General features: G+C 40.1%; 1 protein-coding gene across 2 annotated transcripts in view; it reads right to left on the bottom strand.

The window, feature by feature from the left end:
• The window catches only part of EBF4 (EBF family member 4), a 55,141-nt gene that overhangs the window by 18,350 nt on the left and 10,637 nt on the right, over positions 1-26,154 (bottom strand). The window contains exons 3-7 of one of the 2 annotated variants that reach the window (XM_060123850.1): positions 25,755-25,911; positions 25,452-25,515; positions 25,224-25,279; positions 23,524-23,597; positions 22,406-22,474 (exon numbers count right to left, since the gene is read on the bottom strand). In XM_060123850.1, coding sequence (XP_059979833.1) covers positions 22,406-22,474; positions 23,524-23,597; positions 25,224-25,279; positions 25,452-25,515; positions 25,755-25,911 — 420 coding nt within the window. The remainder of the gene's footprint in view (positions 1-22,405; positions 22,475-23,523; positions 23,598-25,223; positions 25,280-25,451; positions 25,516-25,754; positions 25,912-26,154) is intronic. The other variant, XM_060123851.1, reaches the window with a different exon arrangement.

Raw genomic sequence — 26,154 nt, 5'->3', positions numbered from 1 at the left:
TTGTGAATCATGTGACAAAGAGGTGGGGGGTCGGCAAGCTTCCACAATGTGCCAAGCAACCCAGGGCAGAGAGAATAGACAGAAGGTTGAATGTTGCCCCTATCCTATTAGAGAAGGACCCATTCCCAGCTTAGACCTCCCAGGGCCCCTGGCAGAGGCTCACATTCCTCTCCTGCTCATCTGTGTGGTCAGAGTCAGGAAGTACTTCTCTGGCTCTAACTAAACTTCCCTGCTACTGTCTAGGCTCAATTGTACTTACCCTCAAAGAGGACCAGTTGGGGTGAGGGTGGGATGGGGGATGAAATAATATTGTGGCAGGCACTATGCTGGCACCGCATCAATACATCTTACCTAACTTTACAACACCCCTACCATCTGACGTCAGCTTCTTTTGACAAATGAGGAGACTGAGGCTGAAGGAGGTGAGACCTTGCTCCGAGTCATAGGACGAGACAGTCCAGGTTGGCACGAGTCTCCAGCACTGACTAGCCCTTTATAGAGAGAATTTATCATTCAAATTGCAGACAGTTCACTCACTAGCCATGTCCCACTCCACCTATTACAGTCCCCAGGCCTCTGCCTGCCTGCACTCCCTCTCTCTTTCAATATCCTCTGGGGGCATTAACCACGGCTCTACTCCTGTCTCAGCACGGGGGCCACTCTGACCCCAGTTGCCCAGATGTCCTCCCATAAGTCCTTGCTCTGAATTAAGGGTGGCTTGGGGACCCTTGTCCTTGTGACTGGCATCCAGTCCACATGACTCCCAGGGTACATGGGGGAATTTCTTATTAACCCCTTCTGCATCTCCTTCCATCAAATGCACTTAGCTCTGAAAAGGCTGGAGTAGGGAAGGAAGTGCAGTTCATTCTGTAGGCAAGAGGAAAAACCTCAGTCCCACTTCAGCACTGACCCAGCAGGGAGGTTATAGGACCTCAGTTTCCCCAAGGGGAATTGCCAGAATGGGCCCTAGACACAAGGCTGTGTTTGCAGCATTAGTATGGGAGCCAAGAGACCCTACTGGAAAGCACAGAAGGAGACAGATGCTACTGTGAGCTTGTTTTGTGGCTGCAGAGAAAAAGAATGAATGTTACATTGACCACTGGGTTAGGAGGAGGGGCTGATTCTTTCACAGCTCCCACAACCCTTCTCATCAAATTGCATTTGTCAGGTTGTACCTGACCTACGCATTGGGGTCTAAGTTTGCCCACCATGGGGTAGACTACAGCTTACCTCTGCCAAGTGGCTCAGACATGACCTGTTTCAACAGTGTCACTGTACAACATCCACTGTTCACCAGACACAGCTACATGCCAGGGAGTATCCATAGACCACAGTGCCTGTCCAACCACAGGAGTCAGAGGAGGAGAGCTGTGGGCCTCCCATGGGAGGACATTTTCCCCATTCACTCCTATATCACAGTCATCCTGGCCAATCAAGTAAATATTTAGTCTTAGAGCTGTGGCATCCAGTAAGGTAGCCATATGTAGTTATTTAAGTTTGAATTAATTAAAATTAACTAAAATTTAAAATTCAATTTCTCAGCCACAGTAGCTACATTTCAAATGCCCAATAGGTACACGTGACTACTGACTACCATATTGGTCAGTGAAGCACATTTCCATCATTGCAGGAAATTCTTTTCCATAGTGTCGTCTTAAAGCCTTATATTGTTCTCTAGTTCCTCTTATCGTTATGTAAAGGCTTATGTAATTACGTTTTGTCTCTTCAACTGCTCTGTAAGCTTTCAGAGGGCAGGAATCATTGCTTAAACTTCTCTATCTTTTCCCAAGCATCTATCATAGTGCCTGCCCCACAGCAGGTACCCATTGATTCATAATTACTATGACAGGATGAATGCTGTATCAAAGCCCCCAAATAGAACTTTGAGAATTGCAGAGCAAGGATCTTTGAAAATCTGTTCCTCCATAAAGCAACAGGAACATAGGCAAAAACTGTCAAAATCAAAATCTTCAGAACTCTGAAAATTAACAAAAGGTTTACAACAATCCAAGGGGTGTTTATTCAAGAAAAATGGCTGAATCTTAGTAAAAACAGAGAATTTTGCAGGGGTTTTTGTTTTGTTTTGTTTTTTGGCCATGTTGCACAGCTTGTGGAATCTTACTTCCCCAGCGAGGGATTGAACCTGCTCCCCCTGCAGTGGAAGTGTGGAGTTCTAACCACTGGACCGCCAGGGAATTCCCTGTAGTGTTTTAATTTGCCCTATTCCCAGGCTTGCAACCATGGTAGTTGTAAAAACTAGCAGCCTAGTAGCCACTAAAAGGGACAGATTGGATTTGGAACTTCTCAACAAGTTGTATTCCCAGACAATTGCCACTATTTGATCTGTCTGGCAGTTTCCTGACAGCCCTATTTTCAGGACTTGTTATTTGACCTGACTTAGAACTTGCTTAGTGGGAAAAACCCTACTCTCAGGGTGTTTGTTGAAAACAACCTGTAGCAATTGTTGAACACTGCTGTTGCTTGAGACAATGACACTGGTTGAGGCAAACGAGAGTCTGGCCAAAAAACTTTAAAGGAAAAAGTGGGAATGAGATGTTCATAGGGGGCTCTGAAAAGCTCTTATATATTTCTGGATATCTAAAAGGCCATGTGTATGTGCAGGGAAGAGAACATGTCAGGAAAGATCTCCAAAGGCCCTAGTCTCTCATCTCTGGCTGACCCTGAAACTCTGCACAAGCAGGAAGTAAAGGTTAAGGCAAAGTTGTAACTTGCTGGGGCATTGAAGGCATGCCACAACACACACACAGAACATTTTGGCAAGGGTTGAAGACTTATTGGTTCGAGGCATTTAAGGAAATGCCTGTCCAAACATGAGCTGACCACTAACCTAACTGAACAGAAACTTCTGTGGCCACACATGACAGAAAATATAGACTCTATATAATCAGTCCAGGAAAGTCACTAAACAAACAAACAGCAACAGCAACAAACACTGGGAAGGGGGATATGATATCAAGAGTTACCACATTATATTATTAAAATATTGAGTTCTCAACAAATAATCATGAAACATGCAAAGTAACAGGAAAGTATGGTCCAAATGTGAGACATAAAGCAGTCAATAGGAACTGTTCCTGAGCAAGTCCACATGTTAGACTTACTAGACAAAGACTTTAAATCAGCTATTATAAATATGTTTAAAGAACTAAAGGAAACCATGTCTAAAGAACTGAAGAAAAGTATGAGAATAATATCTCACCAAATAGGGAACATCAATAAGGAGATACAAATTATTATAAAGAACCAAATTTAAATTCTGGAGTTGAAAAGAAAAACAATTGAAATAAAAATTTTCTAGAAGAACTCAACAGCAGAAGAAAAATGAGTTGACAGAAGACAAATGTCAGTGAACTTAAGATAAGTCAATTGAGATTATACAGTTCTGGAACAGAAAGGAAAAAGAATGAAGACTGAACAGAGCCCATGATGTTGTGAGACACCATCAAACATACCAACATATGCATAATGGGGGTCTTAGCAGAAGAGAAGAAAGGAAAAGGGGCAGAAACAATGAAGAAATAATGACCAAAAACTTCCCAAGTTTGATGAAAAACCTTATCCCACACATACAAGAAGCTTAATGAACTCCAAGTAGTATGAACTCAAAAAGATCCACATGTAGACAGACACATCATAATCAAACTATTGAAAGACAAAGACAAAGAAGGAATCTGGGAAGCAGTAAGGAAGAGAAGCAACTCATCATGTACAAGGGAGCCTGAATAAGATTAACAACTGACTTATTACCAGAAACCATGGAGGTCAGAAGACAGTGGGATGATATAAAGTGCTGAAAGAAAATGACTGTCAACCAAAAATTCTATATCCAGCAAAACTATCCTTCAAACATGAAGGATAAATTAAACAAAATTAAATAAACATGAAAGATTAAGACATTTCCAGATAAACAAAGACTGAAAAAATTCATCACCAACAGATCTTTCCTATAAGAAATAGTAATGGGAGTCCTTTAGTGTGAAATGAAAGGATACAAGACAGTAATTCGAATCCCCATGAAGAAATAAATAATACTGGTAAAAGTTAACTACTCAGGTAAATATAAAAGACATTATAAATGCATTTTTGTCTGTAAATATTTTGTTTTCCTACCTAATTTAAAATACAACTGTGGGCTTTGAGAGTCTGCCTGCTGATGCAGGGGACACGGGTTCATGCCCCGGTCCGGGAAGATCCCACATGCCACGGAGCGGCTGGGCCCCTGAGCCATGGCCGCTGAGCCTGCGTGTCCGGAGCCTGTGCTCCGCAATGGGAGAGGCCACAACAGTGAGAGGCCCGCGTACCGCAAAAAAATAAAATAAAATAAAATAAAATAAAATAAAATAAAATAAAATACAACTGCACATGTGTGGGGGCAGGGGGTACATGGAACACTGTACTTTTTACTCACATCTTCTGTAAACCTAAAACTACTCTAAAAATAAAATCTATTAAAGAAAACATCAGAAAGCAGTAATTATAAAACTGTGTTGATGGGCTTATAATGTGTAAAGATATAATGTGATTGACAAGGATGTGACAAGGAGAGGAGGGGGAATGGAGCTATATTGGAGCTATATATGGAATCCATTATATATTATTTTATATACTTGTATACTTAATTTTGAAATTAAGTTTATATTCATCTAAAATAGATTGTCTTAGGGACTTCTCTGGTGGTCCAGTGGTAAAGAATCTGCCTTACAATGCAGGGGATGTGGGTTCGACCCCTAGTCGGGGAACTAAGATCCTACATGCTGCAGGGCAACTAAGCCTGCATGCCACAACTACCGAGCTCATGTGCCTCAATGAGAGAGCCCACGTGCCACAAACCACAGAGCCCACATGCTCTGGAGCCCACGCACCACAACTACAGAGCCCATGTGCCCTGGAGCCTGAGCACCACAACTACAGAAGAGAAAAACCTGCTGCCACAACTAGAGAGAAGCCCACATGCTGCAATGAAGAGCTTACATGCTGCAGTGAAAGATCCTGCATGCCTCAACGAAGTTCCTCTGTGCCGCAACTAAGATCCAATGCAGCCAAGAATAAATAAATTAAAAAAGAAATAGATTGTCCTAAATTAAGACACCGAATGTAATTCCCAGGGCAACCACTAAGAAAAAAAGCAGTAATGGAGGAATAGAGCAACTATATATATGACAGATAGAAAACATAGCAAATGGCAGACATAAATCCTACTTCATCAGTAATTACATTAAATATAAATGGATTAAACACTCCAATTAAAAGGCAAAAGTTGGAAGAATGGATTAGAAAACATTATCTATATGCTGTTTATGTGAGATATAGTTTAGATTCAAAGATAGAAATAAGTTGATGATAAAAGGGTTGTAAAAGATTTGGAAAAGGGTTAAGAAAGCTCTAACCAAAAATTTCTGGAGCAGCTATATTAATATCACACAGAATAGACTTTAAGACAAAATTGTTACATAAGACAAAGACAGACATTTTATAATTATAAACATGTCAATCTATCAGAAATAACAATTATAAACATATGTGCACCTGATAATAGAGCTCCAAAATACATGCAGCAAAAAATGACAGAACCAAAGGAAGAAATAGATAATTCAACAATAATAGTTGCAGATTTCAATGCCCTACTTTCAATAATGGATAGAATGACTAGACAGAAGATCAACAAGGAAATAGAAGACTTGAACAACACTCCTTATCGCAACTCACACAATAAATGAATTACATTTTACATAGCACCTTCAAGACTTAGCATAATAAAGATTTCATTTCCACCTAGGGTGATCTAAATTAAACATGGTCTCCATAAAAATGACACACAATCAGAGTGTAAAGGCAACCTACAACGGCTTCCCTGGCGGCACAGTGGTTGAGAGTCTGCCTGCCGATGCGGGGGACACGGGTTCGTGCCCCGGTCCAGGAAGATCCCACATGTCGTGGAGCGGCTGGGCCTGTGAGCCATGGCCGCTGAGCCTGTGCATCCGGAGCCTGTGCTCCGCAACGGGAGAGGCCACACAGGAGAGGCACGTGTACCGCAAAAGAAAAAAAAAAAAAAAAGGCAACCTACAATATGGGAGATAAGATTTGCAAATCATATATCTGATAAGGGGTTAATATCCATAATATATAAAGAACTCCTACAACTCAACAACAACACTACAACAAATAACCCAATTAAAAATTGGCAAAGGAATTCAATAGACATTTCTCCAAAGATGATGTATAAATGGCCAACAAGCATCTAAAAAGATGCTCAGCATCACTTGTCCTTAGAGAAACGCAAATCAAAACTATAATGATACATCATCTCACACATATTAGGGTGGCTACTATAAAAATGTAAAAAAACACAGAAAGTAACAAGTGTTGGTGAGGAAGTGGAGAAATCAGAAACCTGTGCACTGATGGTGGGATTATAAAATGGTGCAACTGCCATGGTAAAAAGTATAGTGTTTCTCAAAGAATTTAAAAAACAATCATATGATTCAGCAATCCCACTTCTGGTTATATATATCCAAAAAAACTGAAAGCAGGGTCTCAAAGAGATATTTTCACACTAATATTCATAGTAGCCAAGAGATGGAAGCATATGAATGTCTATCAATAGATGAATGTGGTATATACATAAAATGGAATATTATTCAGCTTTAAAAAAGAAGGAAATACACATAATGTAGCATCCTATTACATGCTACAACACGGATGAAACTTGAGGACACTATGCTAGTTACAAAAAGACTAATACTGCATGATTCCACTTATATGAGGTATAAGTATATAAGTATATATGTATAAAGTAGCCAAATTCATAGAAAAAGAAAGTAGAATGGTGGCTATGAGGACTAGGGAAGGGGAAAATGGGGAGTTGTTGCTTAATGGGTATAGAGTTTTTGTTTTGCAAGAAGTTCTGGAGATCTGTTGCACCACGATGTGAATATACTTAATAATACTGGATTGTACATTCAAAAATAGTAAAGATGACAAATTTTATATTATGTGATTATTTTTTTTACCATAATTTAAAAAATGACATGAGGAAGTAATTCTTTGGTAACATAGACAATCTAACTGTAAGGTTAATATGAAAAATATGATTAAGAATAGTTGGGAAAACATAGAGTAATGAAGAAAGAGTACTAGATCTACCAGTTACCAAAACATTTTATAAATCTTCAAAAAGTAAAAAAGCATCATATTTCCATATGAATAAATAGATAGTAGGTATAATAAAATAGGATGGAAAGTTCAGAAATACATGCAATTACATTTAGACTATAGCATGGGTGATATTTACAATTGGTGGGAGAAAATGGATTATTCAGTAATTGCTGTTGGGACAACTAGCAGCTATCAGAAAAAAATATATAGATGGACCCATATTTCCTACCGTTCACCAGGGTAAATTCCAAATGGATGATTTCCTCTTCCAGCATTATGGCAGACTACATATCTTGAAGTGCCTTCCCATTATAACTAGATCCTGTGCTTTTATCTAAAAGGTAAGGAAAATCTCCAAGGATATTAAAAATCAAAAACAAGTGAGTTGAAATCTGAGTGGAAACCATGAACTATAAGCTAACACAAATATTAGGGTTGTAGTGGTAGCAAATGCCAATATAAACACTGGGATGGAGAACAGAGACACCTCAGAGGAGGGCCCTGGATCCTCTGAGGAACCTAGAAAGGTCCCAGGTTGGTAGCACCCCCTGTTCCTGTTAGAATCAAACACAAATCCTTCCAGAAGAAAGCATACCCCATTTTGGACCTGATTTGGTTCAACAAAATATGAGCTAAAATTATCACTACTACAACAATAATACAAAAGCACCAAACCAAGGAACAAGCTTTATGAATGAGAGTCAGCAGAAGTAATGAACAATAGATTTAGAACCCCAAGGACTTTAGATATTGGAACTATCAAATAGAGAATGTTGTGTTAGTTTGTGCTGTACTTTTCAGCAGCAACAATGGAAATATTTTCAAATTGCTAAGTAAAAAAAAAACCACAAAAACTATCAATCTAGAATTATATTACCAGGAAAACCATTTTTCAAGAAAGAGACTGATATAAAGACATTAATAGCAAAACAAAAGTGAGCGTGCTGTTTACCAACACAGACCTTCACTAAAGTACAAACTTCTTAAAAGATGTACTTCAGAAAGAGAGAAAATGACCCCAGAGGAAGTTGTGAGATGCACAGAGGAAAAGAAGAGCAACAAAATTTGGTAAATCTAAAGAAAAATTGTTCATCTATAACAAAAAGAATAATAACAATGTGTGGAATTTTAAAAGAATTAAATTTCTGTGCTACATGGCTTATAAATGTGACAGGGGTAATAAAACAATCTAAGATCAGTGGTGTGCTGATAAATGTTTAACAACCACTTCTGGGGGGGAAACCCCTGATTTATAATGTTCGTTGATTTCTATGGTTATAAATATATATGTTTCCCCCATGGCTGATTTCAAGCTACCAATATGATGTCATTAAATATGGAGTTGAGAAGAGATGCTAACAGTTAGCTCCTATGGACCAGTATGAGCCAGCTCCAGCACACCACTGTCAAAAATCCTAGTATTAGTCAGGAAAGGAATTACAATTTTGTTAGGAGTATATAGTAAATGTCAAGGGTAATAAATAAAAGCACAGAAATGAAGTGAATAAACTTCTAAACCAGTAAATGGAAAAACTGAATAAGAAATACATACACTACATCAAACAAAATATTCAATTTATTTTTTTAAATAGCAAGAAAGGAAAACAAAGAAACATGGAAGTGGAACAAATAGAAGGCTCAAAGCAAGATGGTAGAAAAGAGTTGAAATAAATCAATAATCTCAATAAGGTAAATGGATAAACTTGCCAGTTAAAAATAGACTAGATTAAAAAAATAAACTCAGTGATATACTGTTAAAAGAGAAATATCTGGGGCTTCCCTGGTGGCGCAGTGGTTGAGAGTCCGCCTGCCGATGCAGGGGACGCGGGTTCGTGCCCCGGTCTGGGAAGATCCCACATGCCGCAGAGCGGCTGGGCCGGTGAGCCATGGCCTCTGAGCCTGCGCGTCCGGAGCCTATGCTCCGCAACAGGAGAGGCCACAACAGTGAGAGGCCCGCGTACCGCAAAAAGAAAAAAAAAAAGAAAGAAAAATATCTGAAACATAAGGACACATAATGGCTGAAAATAAAAGGACAGAAAAAGGTATATGAGGCAAATATAACCAAAAGTTGAGAGATCCTTTAAATAGTATCAGATAGGGAATTCCCTGGCAGTCCAGTGGTTAGGACTTGGCACTTTCACTGCTGGGGACCTGGGTTCAATCCCTGGTCAGGGAATAAGATCCCACAAGCCTCGGGGCATGACCAAAAATAAATAAATAAATAAATAATATCAGATAAAATAGACTTTAAAGCAAAACTATTATTAGAAATAAAGGATCAATGCTGATAAAAGGTTCAATCCAAAAGGAAGCTATAAGATTTTAAAACCTGTCCACATTTAACAAAATAGTCTCTCTCTCTCTCTCTCTCTCTCTCTCTCTCTCTCTCTCTCTCTCTCTCTCTAATTAATTAATTTTATATTACTCTTCCACATGAAATTTCAGTTTATCTTTGTGGGATATAATTGATGAAACCCACAAAGGTAAGCTGAAAGTTCATGTGCAAGATTATAACCTGATCTCTCAATTTTTAATAGGTCAAGCAGACAAAGATAAATAAATACAGACCTGAACAACACAATTAATAATCTTGAAAAAATGGGCATATATAAAATGGTAGACTCCTAGATCCAAAAAGATCAATGAACTCCAAGCACAAGGAACATGAAGAAAACTACAACAAAGCACATCATAATCAAGTTGCTAAAAATGAATAATAAAGAAAAAAAATTTAAAGCAGCCAAAGATAAAAGAAATATGTACACAGGAATAAAGATAATAATGGTATCAGATTTCTTATTGGGAATGCAAGAGAAAAGACAGTGGAGCAACATCTTAAAACAAAAACTACTACTACTACTGCCAACCTATAATTCTATACCCAGTGAAAATATCTTTCAAAAAATTACAAGAAATATTAAAGGATGCCCTTCAGGCATAAGAAAAATGATACAAGATGGAAATATGAATCTATGGAAAAGCATGAAGAGCAATAGAAATAGTTACATGGGTAAATATATGATATTTTTCATATAATTTAAATCTCTTTAAAAATAATTGACTGTTGAAACAAACATAATATCAATGTACTGTAGATTATAGAACATATATAAAAATAAAATTTAAGACAATAGCACGAAGTGGTATAATTGAAGGTACACTGCAATAAGTTAAAGATGTGTACTTTAAGCCCTAAATCAATTACTAAAATAACAAAATAAAGAATTTTGCTAATAAACCAACAAAGGAGATAAAGTTGAATAATAAAAAATACCTGAATAATCTAAAAGAGTAGAGAAAAAGGAAAAGAACAAAAAAGAGACCGAACACCATAGAAAGCAAATATCAAGGTGACAGACTCAAACTTAATCATATCAATAATCACATTAAATGTAAATGGTCTACACATACCAATTAAAAGGCAGAGATTATCAGATCAGATGAAAAACTGAATGACATGCTGACTATAAGAAATGCATGTTAAGGACTCAGGCAAAAAAAATATACAAATCAATTTTCACTGTAAAGTAAAGGAGCTGTTACAGTGGAGGATTACTGGACTGAATGTCAATATTATGACAGAAAAAAATATATATATGTGTCACCTTGGGTGTGTTACTTAACTTCTTGTCTCATATGTAAAATGGGATAGTAGTAGTATTGTTGGGAAATTATGTGAGATAGTATATGTAATGTAGAGCACTTAGAATGGTATATGGTTCAACCAAAGACTATATATGTGTTTGCTTTCTTCATGGTATGTTATTGTGTATATGCAATATAATTAATTTAGCTAGTTTCCCATTGATCAATGTATAGCATTTTCAATTCCTCTGCTATTCCAATGTTGTTGTCAATATCCGTACATATCCATTACCATTGGCCAAAAAAAAAGATAGTCTCCTTATTTTTCTCCTAGATTAGCTTTTCATATTTAGATTTTCATTATTCTTATGGTTGTTTGATTTTTGTATTTGGTTTGTATTAGAAATCTATGACTATTCCCACTGCCACCCTTAAGTAAAATAAATCACCCTTAAATAAAATAAAATAAATCTCAAAAGTAAGTTAGCTATGGTGTTAGAAGTTAGGACAGTGGTCACCTTTAAGGAAGAAAGGTATAATTATATTTACTGACCAGGGTGGTAGGTGTGTTCACTTTGCTGATATACAATGATCTATAAACTAATGATTTGTACATTTTTCTATATACATGTTGTAGTGGTGTGCTAAATAAAGCTGGTTCACCCTAGTTCATGAGGGCCAATTGCTAAACGGGAATTTGTGAGTCAAGTGTCAAACTGTTGGTAGCTTAAAATTAACCATTAAGAGAGTATTTACATCATTAATTTAACAAAAATGACAAATGAGCAATTTTTCTTTTCCCAAACTGTATGTATTTGTTATACTGCAATAAAAAAAGTTTAAAAAAAAGAAATGCATGTTAAATATAAAGACACAAATAGATTAAAAATAAAACAATGGAAAAGATTTATCATGCTAATACTAGTCAAAAGAAAGCTTGAATGGCTATATTACTGTATCAAAGTAGATTTTACGGATTCATAATAAAGGGGTCAATTAAACAAGAGGACATAAAATAATCCTATATATCTATGTACCTAATAACAGTTTTTCAAATTATATGAAACAAGACTGATAGAACCTCAAGGAAAAATAGACAAATCCACAATAATAGTTGGTCATTCCAATACCCTTCTCTCAATAACAGAAAAATAAAACAGGCAAAAAGTCAGTCAGGATATAGTAGACTCAAACAACACTTATCAACTAATGTGGCCTATTTGATATTTATAGGACACTCCATCCAACAACAACAGAAAACACATTCTTCCCAAGTGCACACAAAACATTTATCAAGGCAGGCTATATTCTGGGCCATAAAATGCATCTCAAAAGATTCAAAAGGATTCAATTTATACAAAATATATATTCCTTGACAATTGAATTAAATTAGAAACAAGTAATGGAAATATCCTAAGAGAATCCCCAAACTTTTTGAAACTAAATAACGCATGGGTTAAAACAAAACTCAAAAGGGAAATCAGAAAGTACTTTTAATTAAATGGAAATGAAAACATAACATATCATGATTTGTGGTATGACCCTAAGGTAATACTTAGAGAGTAATGCATAGCACTAAAAGTCTGTTTTAGACAGAAGGAAAGGTCTTAAATAAATGACCTCAGTTTTAACTCTAGGAGACCAGAAAAAGGAGAGGAAATTAAGCCCAAAATAAGCAGAAGAAAGGAACTAATAAATATCAAAATAGGAAATAGATAAACAATGGGGAAAATCAATGAAACCAAAAGGTTCTTTTAGAAGGTCAATAAAATGGATAAACCTGTAGCCTGACTGATCAGGAAAAAAGAAGACACAATTTGCCAGTATCAGAAATGGGAGTGCTGACATCACTGCAGATTCTAGAGATATTGGATAGGGAATATTATAAACAATTTTGTGCCAACAAATTCAACAACTTATAAGAAATGGACAAATTCCTTGAAAGATACAAATTACCAAAGTTCATTCTAGAAAAAGTAGATAGCCTATTCTATTAGAGACATTGAAATTATAGTTAAAATACTTGCCACAAAGAAAAGTCCAGGCTCAGATGGCTTCACTGGTGAATTCTACCAAGCACTTAAGGAAGAAGTAATACCAATTATACACAAACTGTTCCAAAAAATTGAAGAGCTGGATATACCTCCCAACTAAATCTATAGGCCAGTATATCAGCACACCTGATACCAAAACCAGACAAAAAAGTTATAAGAAAATTAAAGACAAATATTCATCATGAACATTCAAAAACTCTAAACAAAATTTTATTAAATTGAATCCAACAATATATTAAAAAGATAATACACCATGACCAAGTGCAGCTCATCTGGGAAATGCAGGGTTGGTTTAACATCGGAAAACCAACTGATGTAATTCATCATATTAAACTAAAAAAAAATGATAATCTTAATAGATGCAGAAAAGCCCTTGACAAAAATCTAATACCAATTTCTGATAAAAACTCCAGTAACAAAAAATAGTAGAGAATTCTCTCAACCTGATAAAGGCATCTATGAAAAACCTATAGCTACACACACACACACACACACACACATACATACATACATACATTAAAAACATACATAATGGTGAAAGACTGAGTAATTTCCACCTAAGATCAGGAACAAGATAAGTGTCCATCCTCACCACTGCTACTATCAACATTGTACTGGAAGGTCTAGCCAGTACAATCAGGCAAGAAAGATAAATAAAAGTCATCCAGATTGGAAAGGAATAAATAAAAGTATCTTTATTTGCAGATGACATGATTGTCTATAAAGATAATCTGTTGGACTCTTTGAAAAGTTACTAGAACTAATAAGTGAGTTTAGCAAGGCTGCAGACTACAGAATCAGTTATACAAAAATTCATATTTATATATACCATAAATAAACCATTGGAAATTGAAATTTAAAACAGCATTTACAATAGCATCAAAATAAAGAAATACTAAAGGATAAATCTGAACAAGCGATGTGAAAGATCTGCATTCTAAAAACTACAAAATATTGATGAGAGAGATTGAGGACGATCTAAATAAATGGAGAGATATGCCTTGTTCATGGGTTGGAAGGCTCAATATTGTTAAGATATCAATTTTCCCAAATTAGTCTAGAGATTCAGAGTCCCAGTCAATATCTCAATGGAATTTTTTGTAGAAATTGACAAGTTGATGCCCAAATTCATATGGAAATGCAAAGAAAAGAGTTGCAATGAAGAAACAAAGTTGGAAGACCTATATTACCTGATTTCAAGAATTGTTATAAAGCAACAGTAATCAAAACAGTGTGGTATTGGCATAAAAGCTAGACTAAGGAATCAATGGAACAGAATAGAGGCCAGAAATAACCCCACACATATATAAACAATTGATTTTTTACAAAGTTTACAAGAAATGGTGCTGGAACATATATATATATATATATATTGCAAAACAAATATATATTGCAAAACAAAACAAAACGTCTTGAATCTATACCTCTCATCATCTACAAAAATTAACTCAAAATGGTTCCTACTCCTAAACGTAAAACCTAGAACTACAAAACTTATAGAGGAAGGGGGAAATTTTCTGTGACCTTGGCTTAGGTAAAGATTTTTTAGCTATGACAACAAAAACACAATACACAAAAGAAAAAATTTATAATTTGGACTTTATCAAAATTAAAAACTCATGCTCTTCAAAAACACTCTTAAGAGAATGAAAAGACAAGCCACGGACTGGGAAAAATTTTCTGCAAAATATTTATCTGATTTTTATCCATAGTATATAAAGAACTCCCACAACTCAGAAATTAAAAAACAACCCTATAAAAAGGGAGGGGTGAACAAACACTTCCCCCCCAAAAAAATATAGATGGCAAATAAGCACATGAAAAGTTGTTCAACATCATTAGTCATTAGGGACATGCAAATTAAAACCATAATGAGATATCACTACATATATATTAGAATGGCTAACATTAAAAACAGAGATCATTCTCATGCCGATGAGAATGTAGAGGAATTACAACTCTCACACTCTGCTGGTGGGAAACATAAAATGGTACAACCACTTTGGAAAATAGGCGACTACTTATGAAGTTAAACATATACTTACCATACACATACACATATACATATACAACCATTCTACTCCTACTTATTTTAGCCAAGAGAAATGAAAGCACTTGTCCATATAAGGACTTGTACATAAATGTTTATGAAGCTTTATTTATAATAGACAAAAACCGGAAAGAACCCAAATGTCTATCAAGAGATGAAGGCATATTTTGCTATATTCATACAATGGAATACGACTCAGCAATAAAAAGAAATGAACTATTAATACATGTAACAAAGTGGATAACACAAAAAAATTATGCTGAGCAAAAGAAGCTAGACAAAAGAAAAAGCACATACTGTATCATCCCATTTATATAAAACTCTAGAAAATGCAAACAAATCTATGATGACATAAAGCAGATCAACTGTTGCCTGAGGATGGAGGTAAGGGGAGAGAGGGAGAGATTCCGGGGGGGGCATGAGAAAACTTTTGGGAATGAAGGATATGTTCACTATCTCAACTGTGGTGATGGTTTCATCAGTGTATACATATGTCAAAACTTTTCAAATTGTATGTCTTATGCCTGTTTTATTGAATATCAATTATACCTCAAAAAGTTAATTTAAAAATAAAGAATAAGGAAACATACTTCTAAATAGCCCATGTATTAAAAGAGAAATCATAACAAATTTAACAATCCTTGGAACTGATAATGAAAATATGAGATATAATAATGTGACATAGGGACTTGCCTGATGGTCCAGTGGTAAAGAATCTGCTTTCCAATGCAGGGGATGAGGGTTTGATCCCTGGTCGGGGAACTAAGATCCCACATGCCGCGGGGCAACTAAGCCCCCGCGACACAACTACTGAGTTTGTGCACCTCAAGGAGAGAGCCCACGTGCCACAAACTACAGAGCTCCTGAGCCCTGGAGCCCACCTGCCACAACTAGAGAGAGAAAACCCGCATGCCACAACTAGAGAGAAGCCCGTGCGCTGCAACGAAGAGCCCACATGCTTCAACAAAAAGATTCTGCATGCCTCAACGAAGATCCTGCGTGCTGCAACTAAGACTCAACGCAGCCAAAAAAATAAATAAAAAATAATGTGACATAGAGGAAACATAGTATTTTAAGGAAATGTCATAGCCTTAAATGACTATATTAGTAAAGAAGGTCAACAATTAATGAGCTAAACATCCAACTTAAGAAATTAAAAAAGAACAACAAAATAAACCCAAAGAACTAAGAAGGGAGATGATAAAGATAAATGTAAAATTAATGTAATGTGAAACAAACATTAGAAAAAGATTGATAAAGCTGTCAGTTTTTAGAAGACACAAATAAAAGTAAAAATTGCTAGCAAAACTCACCAAGGAGAAAGATATGATACAAACAATTAATATCAGAAATGGAAAAGGTTCACAGCTAAAGATACAGCAGAGGGACTTCCCTGGTGATCTAGGGGTTAAGAATCCACCTTCCAATGCAGGGGACGCAGGTTCGAACCCTGGTTGGGGAACTAGGATCCCATCTGCCTCAGGGCAACTAAGCCCACGCACTGCAACTACTGAGTCCACGTGCTCTGGAGCCCGCACACCACAACTAGAGAGCCCACATGCCACAACTACTGAGCCCACATGTTCTGGAGCCCACGCAACACAACTAGAAAGCCCGCACAACGCAACTAGTGAGCCTGCACAGCATAACTAGAGAGAAGCCAGCAAGCCACAATGAAGAGCACACGTGCTGCAACTAAGACCCGATGCAGCCAAATAAATAAATATTTTTTAAAAAGATACAGCAGAGATCAAAAAGATAAGAGAACATTATGAACGACTTTATGGAAACAAATTTGAAAACTTAGGCACATTTTACAAATTCCTTTAAAAATGTAACTCATGAAAATAGAGTAAAAAAGAAATAAAAGGCCTAAATAGTCCTATGACCGTTAAAATATGAATAAATGACTTAAAAATCCTCTCCTCCTCAACCCCACAAACTAAAACCAAATTGTAACAAATTTTCAAGGAACAAATCATTACAAACTAATACAAATTCATTCAGCAAATAGTAAAAGAAAGAACATGCCCCGTCTAATTATTTAAGGGTCTTATACCACAGACTGTCAAAATCATACTAGGACATTGTAAGAAAAGAAAATTACAAGCCAATCGTGTTGAACATAAATGCAAAAATCCTAAATACTATTAACAAAGCAAATCCTGTAGAATTTAAAGAAGATAGTAAATCATCATCAAGCTAGGTTTATACCAGGAGTAGTTCAGTATCAGAAAATCCATTAATGAAATTCAGTACATTAACAGTTTAAAGAAGAAAAGCCATATGATCAATTCAATACATGTAGAGAAAAACAACACATGAAATTCAACATCTGTTCATGAAAAAAACCCAAAAAACAAAAATTAAAAAACTCTCATACCAACCATTTTTAACTTGATCAAGTATAGCTACCAAATAGCTACAATTAGCAACATTTTAAATGGTGAAACACCGGAAGCATTTTCTTTAAAATAAAAAACAAGCCAAGACTGCCCATTATCACTCCTTATTTTTTCAAGGTTGTACTTGAGGTTCTAGTCAGTGCAGTAATGTAAGAAAAATAAATAAAATGCAAAAGAATTGGATAGGAAAAACAAGTCATTTTTTACATGTCTGTCTCTATAGAAAAAACAAAACAAAAGAAATCTAAAGACAAATATCTACATGCAAATATCAATCGTATTTCTTTATACTATCAACAAAGACTTAGAAAACATAGCAAAAGATATAATTTACAATAACAACAAAATATAAATTGTACCTAGAAATAAGCTACCCATACAACTGAATGGTTCATTCCCTCACCTCTTCAAGTCCTTCCTCAAACTCCATCTTCTTAATTTGGCCTACTGTGACCACTCCATTTAAAACCACACCTCCCCCACCCCCAAATTCCAGATCAGTTTTATTTTTCTCTATTTTTTCCCACCTAACACCTTCTAACATACTTATAATTACTGTTTATTGCCCATCTCCCCAATGTCTTCTCTGTCCATGAATATGGATATTTTTTTCTGCTTTGTTTACTGTGGTATTCCTAGAACCTAGAACAGTGCCTGGTACATAGTAGATGCTCAATAAATATTTACTGAATGAGTGAATGAATGAAAGCAATAAGTGTATGTAGACTTTACTGAGAAAATTATAAACCTTTATTGAAAGGCTTTAAAGAAGATCTATATAAATGGAGAGATAAACCATATTCATGGATAGGAAGACTCAGTAGCATAAAGATGTGAATTCTCCTCCAAATTGATGTATAAGTTAACTGTACAAAACCCCCAGAGATATATGTGTGTGTGTGTGTGTGTGTGTGTGTTGGTGTGGAACTTTCTACATGGATTCTAAAATTTATATGGAAGCACAAAAGGCCAAAATAGTCAGTTCTTCCCTGAAGAACAAGAGAAGATGGGAACCTTATCCTACACGCTTGTCTGTATTATTTTTATATAGATATAGTGATTCAAACAATGCCATGTTAGCACAGAGATTATCAAATACATCAAGAGAATAAAACACAAGAGTCTAGAATCGGACACACAAATAGAAGGAAACTTGATTTAGGACATAGGTGGCACTGAAGCTCAGTAAGAAAGGATGAGTTATTTAATAAATGATACTAGAATAATTAGTGATTCATAAACAAAAATAATTACATTGATACCTTAATTCACACCATGCCCCCAAATTAGCTCCACATGGATTACTAACCTAAATGTACAAGGAAAAACTGTGAAATCTTTAGAAGAAAATATAGGAGAATATCTTTATGACTCAGCATAGAGAAAGGTTTCTTAAACAAAATGCAGAATGAAATCCATGAGGAAAATATTGATAAATGCAACTACACTGAGTTACTTGATATACACTTCCCTGACAAAGGATCAGTATCTAGGATCTAAAAAGAATCATTAAAATCAATTATAATTCCTGGTGATTTCAGTATCAATGTAAATAGATAATTCTTCCACACATTCTTCTCTCCATTCCTTGAGTATCTCTCCTCCAATGACCTTCTCTCTACCCTCCCTTGGCCACACATTACCAATAAACGGAATTTCCGAATAATCCTACCTACAGACAACCCACTCCCTAACCACCAGCTCCAACCCCTTCTAGTACCTCAACTCTAGTAATTCTTGGCCCCATCAAAACCTATGTTCCATTCATCCTGCCTTCTCTTCACTCTCCCATAGTCCTCTCCTTTCTGAGCTTAAATTCCTTGTTCCATTTTTGTAAACACCCCTTGCTTACACTTTTCACTCTCTTGCCCTCTCATGTTTCATCGTATTCACATAGCAAACCCCTAACTCTGGCTATATGCAACCACTCAGCTGTTCTGCACCTGCACTTGTACAGCTCAGCAGGACTGGGGAAATTGCTCACTTTTAATTTATGACCACAGGTAATTCCCTGATGGTCCAGTGGTTAGGACTCGGTGCTTTCACTGCCATGGCCCCAGGTTCAATCTCTGGTTGGGGAACTAAGATCCCGCGAGCCACGTGGCGTGGCCCCAAAAACATAAATTTTAAAAATAAATAAATTTATGACCACAGATCTTAGGTGGGCCCTTAGTGCCACTCGGCAATCACAGAACATTTCCATCGTCCATTCACTCTCTTGGACAACTGTTTCATGCCCTAGTGTCTCCCTCTCCATCCTCATCCTCAACTGTTGACCTTGCTTCCTATTTCACTGAGAAAACAAAGCAATCAGAAAAGAACATCTGTAAGCTCCTATGTTGGATATTCCCATTTACCCATGTCCAGGTTCTCTATCTTCCCTGCTGCCTCCATGGATAACGTCTGTGCTCTCAGCTAAAGCCAGTCCTCCACGTGTGCATGAGAAACCCTGCCCTTCGCTGATTAGAGGACATTGCTTCAGCCATTCTCCCTTCTAACACTTGCATCATAATTTTCCATTTCCTACTGGGTTTTTGTCATCAGCATCTGAACAAGCTATATCTTTTTCTTGGCCTTACACTGTGCTCCTATCACCACCCTGTTCCATCCTGTTTCTTTGATCCCTTTAGGGTGAAAGTCCAGAGTTCCTTTAGTCACTGTCTCTAATCTCTCTTCTCCCATTCTCTCTTAGACATACTCCTATCAGAATTCTGCCCCTTTTGCCACTGAAATGGCTCCTGTTGAGGTCACCAATGTCCCCCACATTGCTAAATCTAATGATTAACCCTTAGTCTTTTTATCATATCCATGAGCAGCATTTGATGCAGTTGACTATTGCCTCCTTTTGGGATAATTTTTCTATCTAGGCTTCTGGGACTCCACTCCCCTGATTTTCCTTCTACTTTACTGGCAGCTGCTTCTCATTTTCCTTTGCTGGTTACACATCTCCATGATCTCTCAACATTGGACACCTCAGAATGCAGTTCTCGGACCTCTCATGTTTTCTTACAACACTCGTTCCCTCAATGATTTCATTCATTCAAATCTACATCTGTAGCCTGGACCTTCCCCTCGAGAGCCACACTCATGTGTTCAGCTCTTTTTCAACACCTCCACCTGGAGGTTTAGCAAGAACCTTAAATGTCATATGTCTCTCCTTCCACAACAAATCCTGTCAGTTCTGCCTATGAAGTGTATCCAGAAGCCAACCACTTCTTACAAACTTCTCTATAACATCCCTTCTGTTGCAGCCTCCATCATCTCTCCTGGATTATTGTCATGGTTTCCTAACTCATCTCCCTGTCTCCACCCTTGCTTCCTGCAGGTCATCTTCAACACAGGAGCTAGAGTTAAAAACTTGTCAAAACATAAATCAGGTCATATCATTCTTCTCAAACACCCCCACTGGCTTCCATGTCATCCAGAATAAAAGTCAAAGTCCTTACAATGGTTTACAAGAATGGCCTACATGCAACCTACAAGGCCCTGCGTGGTCTGGCCTTCCTCCTGCCCCACCCATTGTATCTCTGACATCTTCATCTCCTACTGTCCCCCTCATTCCAGTCACCTGGGCCTTCTTGCTGTTCCTAAAACACAACAAGTACACTCTTGCCAAGAACATTTTTCTCCCAGATTCATACTTGGCTCGCTCCTTTATTTCCTTCAGGTCTTGGCTCAAATGTCATAGTTTCAGTGAGGTCTTCCTTAAATACTCTAAAATTGCAGTAGCCCCTTCCTGGGCACTCTCTGATCTTTCCTGATGGCTTTCTTTTTCTCCTTAGCTGTTATTACCATCTAACATGCTGTACATTTTATTCAGTTAGTTTATGTCTATCTCTCCTACTAGATTGTAAGCCCATCGACACAAGACTTTTTGTCTGCATTGGTCACTGCTTAATCCACAGCATATAGAAGAGACCCTGGCACAGGGTCCATATTAACAGTAGATGTTACCATTTAACAATAGATGTTAAAAAATTATTTGTTGAATGAATAAACAACATACTAATCGGCCAGAATACGGCAACAGGCATTCTCAAAATAGCTGGTACGAATATAAATTGGTATAATCTCTACAGAGGACAAATTGGCAGTAACTATCAAAAGTACAAATGCACATCTACTTTGACCCAGAAATTCTGCTTCTAGTAATTTCCTTTATATAAATTCACACATGTGCTAAGTGACACATGGACAAAGTAATTCACGACAGCATATTTTATCCCTGAAAAAGAATGAAAACAGCCAAAATGTCCAGCAATAGAGACTAAAGAAATTATAGTTCATCCATACAATGGAATATTTTGCAGTAGAAAAAAGAATAAGGAGACTGCTTGTGTCTGCATTTTCTTGCACAGACTATCTCAGGAAGGATACCTATGAAACTGGTGACAATGCTTGCTTATTTGGAGGGCAACGGATGAGTCAGCAGCAGCGGTAGGAGACTTTGCTGTCAACCCTCCTAAACTTGAATTTTAGTACATTGTGAATGGTTTAATGGTTTACTAAAAGGAGAACAAGGCAGGGTTTATGTTCCAATATGGAATGAGTTCTAAGATATATTGTTACAAATAAAAAGGTAAGTACGAAAGACTGTGTACAGTATGCTATACATAGGGGTGGGGCAGACATACTTTTCGTTATTTACTCTTTTATACTTTTCGAATTTTGTACCTTATATATGCATTTCCTATTCAAAAAGAAATAAAATAATTTTAAAAAATCATGGTGGGAGAATGCATTTTCACATGCATCACCTTGACAATCCTATGATTGAAGCTTGCTAAGTATTTCCCTATTTTTTAAACAAAGGAAACATGATCAGAGAAGTCAAGTCAAACAGCACAGAGGCACCAGGCACCAGGACTAGAGCCCGCTTCCCTGCCAGGCCCTCCCAGCCCCTCTAGCCCAGCAGCCTCTACCACCCTCCACCCCTGCCCTCTCCAGCTCCTTCCCTCAGGACACACAACTCTTATGCCCAGCCCCAGAAGGTCTGCCACCAGGGGCTTCAGTCAGGGGACCCTTTCTCTCTGCTCAGAGTCACCAACAGGGTGGTGGATGCCCCCACGCTCTGTGGCTGATCCCAGCCTACCCTGGCCTTGCAGCTGCCAGGCCCCTCTTCCCCTGGTCTGTACCTGTCAATGATGACGGGGTCTGAGGGTGTCTCATTCCGGTTGCCACAGCTCTTCCGGTCACAGCACCGGCTGAAGGAAAGATGAGAAGGGAGGGAAGGAGGAAGGGGGTGAAGGAGAGGGAGATTACAGCACGTGGTGTGTGTGTGTGTGTGTGTGTGTGTGTGTGTGTGTGTGTGTGTGTGGCTCCGGGGTGAGGATGCTGATGTCCTGTCTCTGAGTATGGAATCCCTGGGCCAGAGGGGCTCACTGTCAGGGGCCTGGGGGAGACAGGCAGTGAGAGTCCTACACAGGGACCTGGAGAGCCCTTATCCCTGGGGTTAAGGATGGCCAAGAAACCCTTGTCCCAAAGGCATGCTGCTCCTGGAGGATCCAGGAAAGGGCAGGCTGCTGACCACCTACTCTCTCTGTACACTTTTTATACAAGTAGAAAAGAGTTCCAATTGTAAGCATGAACCTCATGAATTATCACCAAGTGAGCCCACCCATGTAACCAGCACCCATATCAAGAAATACCATGTGACTAGCGCCCCAGAAGCCCCCTCATGCCTCCTCCTGGTCACTGCCCTTCCCAAGGGTAGCCACTGTCCCAACCAGATTTTTGAACACTACTTTCTTTTCCATGTATGAAGAGCTGCCTCGGAGGACCCTTCCTGACTGACATCTCCTGGTGAGCCCTTGCCTAGAAATGCCAAGCTCTGGGGTAATGGGGAAGGGGAGTCTAGCACTGTGTTCCCTCTTCCCCATCCTGCCTGCCCAGGGGGTGCCCTTAAGTTCACATAGGAGGCAGCAAAGTTTCCTCCTCCAGCTTCTGAGCTAACCCAGGAGGCCCAGGCCCTGCCCCCATCTCCCAGGGAGCCCTCCCCAGAGCTTTATTAGTTAAGCTTCCCGGTAGCAGCAGGAGGCCTCTCTTACAAAAACACTCGGAGAAGCCACATAAACAGGCCCGGCTAATGGGTCCTCAAGGACCCTCTCCTCAGCCAGCACTGTGCCCAGGGGCCTCACTCTTCCCTCATCACCCCCCAACCCCAGGCTTCCCTGGGGATCAGTGGGGAGGGGGTTGGTGGCAGTGGTAGGGGTCGGGGCAAGAGGCCAGGGGCAGGTGACCTAGCCCTTCTCACCTGCACATGATCTCGTGGGTGAGTAGCACGCGGCACATTTCGGGGTTCTTGTCCTGCCCCTCGTAGATGATGGCCTGGGGAAGGGGAAGTGCGCAGTCTGGAGGGGAAGGAGGCTCCTCTCAAGGCCAGGTGGAAGGGCAGCTGGGCCCTGCTCCCGGGGAAGAGTACGCCCTCCAACTCTCTCTGGGAGCCCAGGAATGCAAAGAGGGAGCTGGGAACCTGGCTTCCCAAACCAGTACCACTATCAGAATGGGCAAGAGTGGCATGAGGTCTACAGGTTCTGTCTGTCCACAGGCAGCTCTTTCCGGAGCCAGCTCTGCTCAGGGGCAGGGAGGTCCCCAGATCACCATGACCAAGGTCAGGCTGCCGGGAGGGCAGACCCTCCACGGTTCTCACAAGCATTGTCCCTCCAGGCTGTCCCGCTGGCTCCTTGGCCCCTCTCCCCACCCCTATCACCTCCGCAGGCCAGGCCATTGGCTCCCTCTTGGACTGCTGGATCAGCCACCCCCCCACCCCCCCACCCCCAGCCAGTCCCCCAGCCTCTCCTCCGCCCTGAAGCAAGGAGTGAGCTGCCCAAACCACACATTTGGCTTCCACCTTATAACCTCTGTGCCACGCAGCCATCCCTTATTTGTGGGTCCCTCTCTCTCCGGACGTTCTCCAACCCCTTCCACACTTGTTGACCATGCAATCCCACTTTGCCACTGCCTGGTCCGCCTCCCACACCATGGCGACCACAGGCTTCCTAGAAACACACCACTTCTTCCTCTCCCCTGGGATTGGGTGGGGGCTGCTGGAAGACTGTCTGTGTGGGAAAGCCCAAGTCTCCACCTCAAGTTGCAGGCCACTGATTTTCACATCTGAGACTCAGCCCTGCTCCTTTACCAGCGCACACAACCTCTCTGAAAAGCCTGAGGCTTGGGGCCCTGTGGCTGCACAGTCCGTCAGGGCTGACTCAGGTTTCAGTTGCCCCGAGCTCCTCATGCTGGTCCCTGAGCCTCCTTCTCTTGTCTTTTCAAGTCAGCAAGGTACTGAGGGCCTGCAGTGGAAGCTCTGGGGCCCCACTCAGTCCCCTCTCCTGGACCATTGCACCCATCCCCCAGCTGTGGGTAGCATTAGCTGCTAAGGGCTTTCTCTTGAGAACTGCTCTCAGCAGACAGGAGCTTGCTTCCCCTGGAAATGTCTGGAAGGTTACACTCTCCCCTTGGGAGTGGTCCCAGCCAGTAACTGACCAATACAGGGGACAGAATCCTGGCCTCCTTGCCTCAAGGGGGAACAACTCTGGTGCCATTCCTTCTCCAGGGCTCCTCGTGGATCAGGCTGAGGCTAGACTCCAGCTGAGACCACATCCTTGCTGAGCATCCCCTGCCCTGTCCTGCTTCTCCTCCCTCCCCTTCTAAGAGCTTCTTCCCTCCTCCCCTATAAACCATATGTACCTGAATCCCCATCTAGGCTGAACTTCTAGGTTACAGGACCTAAGACAAAGTCGTTGAACAAATATTGTCTTTTTCTTGTCTAGAGGGCAAAAGCTACACATCCTCCTCCTGTGGACAGGGGTGAGAACTGTGGACAGCTAGACTGGTGAGGATGAAGGGCATAGGGGAAGTGGGGGCAGGGACAAGGATGCTTGCTCAGACCACAGGGAGATGGGGGTCAGAGAAGGGGCTGGACAGGCCTGAGCATCCCCTGGGCTGGCTCACCTGCTTGGACACGGAGTCGATGAGACGCACATAGAGGTCCTGTTCTGTCCGAAGTCCTAAGGGTGGAAAGGCAGAGAGGGCTTGCTATTTGGGGAGCCCCTGTGGCTTCTGATGACTGAACACACTCCACACCTTTCCCCGCTGAAGCCAGGCCCCCTCCACCCTGACAGTGGGGCACCAAGTGTCACATGGTGCTGCGGTACCCAGTGGGCAGTGGGCCTCACTCACCGTTGTTATATACCAGCCGGAGGCGATAATGGATCCCGTTGTTTGTCTTTTCAGCCCCGGGCTCCTGCAGGGACAAGATACGGAGGATGCATGGTGCTCCCGGGGATCCTCCAGCCACCGCCCTCCCCCCCACTCCCTTCCCACCCAAACTTCCTCCCTACCCCCCTCCCTCCCATCCATTCACCACCCCCTTCTCCACTTCTCCACCACCTATCCATCATCTGCTCCAGGGGGAGGGGGTTCCCTGAAACCCTCCCCAGCCCCCCACCCTGTTCCTTCCCAGCGAGCCCATGAGCCTCTCACTCGGTCCTTCTCCACAAAGTCGATGAAAGCTGTACGCTCCACCTCCACCGGCTGCCCCTGCCGGTCATACATGGCCAGCACGAAGTGGAAGAAGTTGGATTTCCTGAGGTTGGAGGGGGGCTGCTTCTCAAAATGTGCTCGTGCCAGGCCCACGCCACTGTGGGGAGGAAAGTTGCTGGGAAACCACTGGAAGTGCCCTCCAGAGAGGAAGACCCCCTCACCTCTGACCAGGTAGGTGGGCTGGCCAAGACTTGGCTCTGATGTGTCAAGAGTTTGGGCAAGAAATTGGATGGGCCCATTCCACCCTTGCCAGGGCCATCTCAGTTCTAGAAGAGGCCTCCCAGCCCTGAGGTCACCCCAGCCTGCTCCCATGGGAATAAGCAGCACAAGCACAGGTGAC

Source organism: Lagenorhynchus albirostris, chromosome 15 (assembly GCF_949774975.1).
Source record: "Lagenorhynchus albirostris chromosome 15, mLagAlb1.1, whole genome shotgun sequence".
Classification (NCBI taxonomy): Eukaryota; Metazoa; Chordata; class Mammalia; order Artiodactyla; family Delphinidae; genus Lagenorhynchus; species Lagenorhynchus albirostris.
This window is presented reverse-complemented; position numbering and strand designations above follow the sequence as displayed.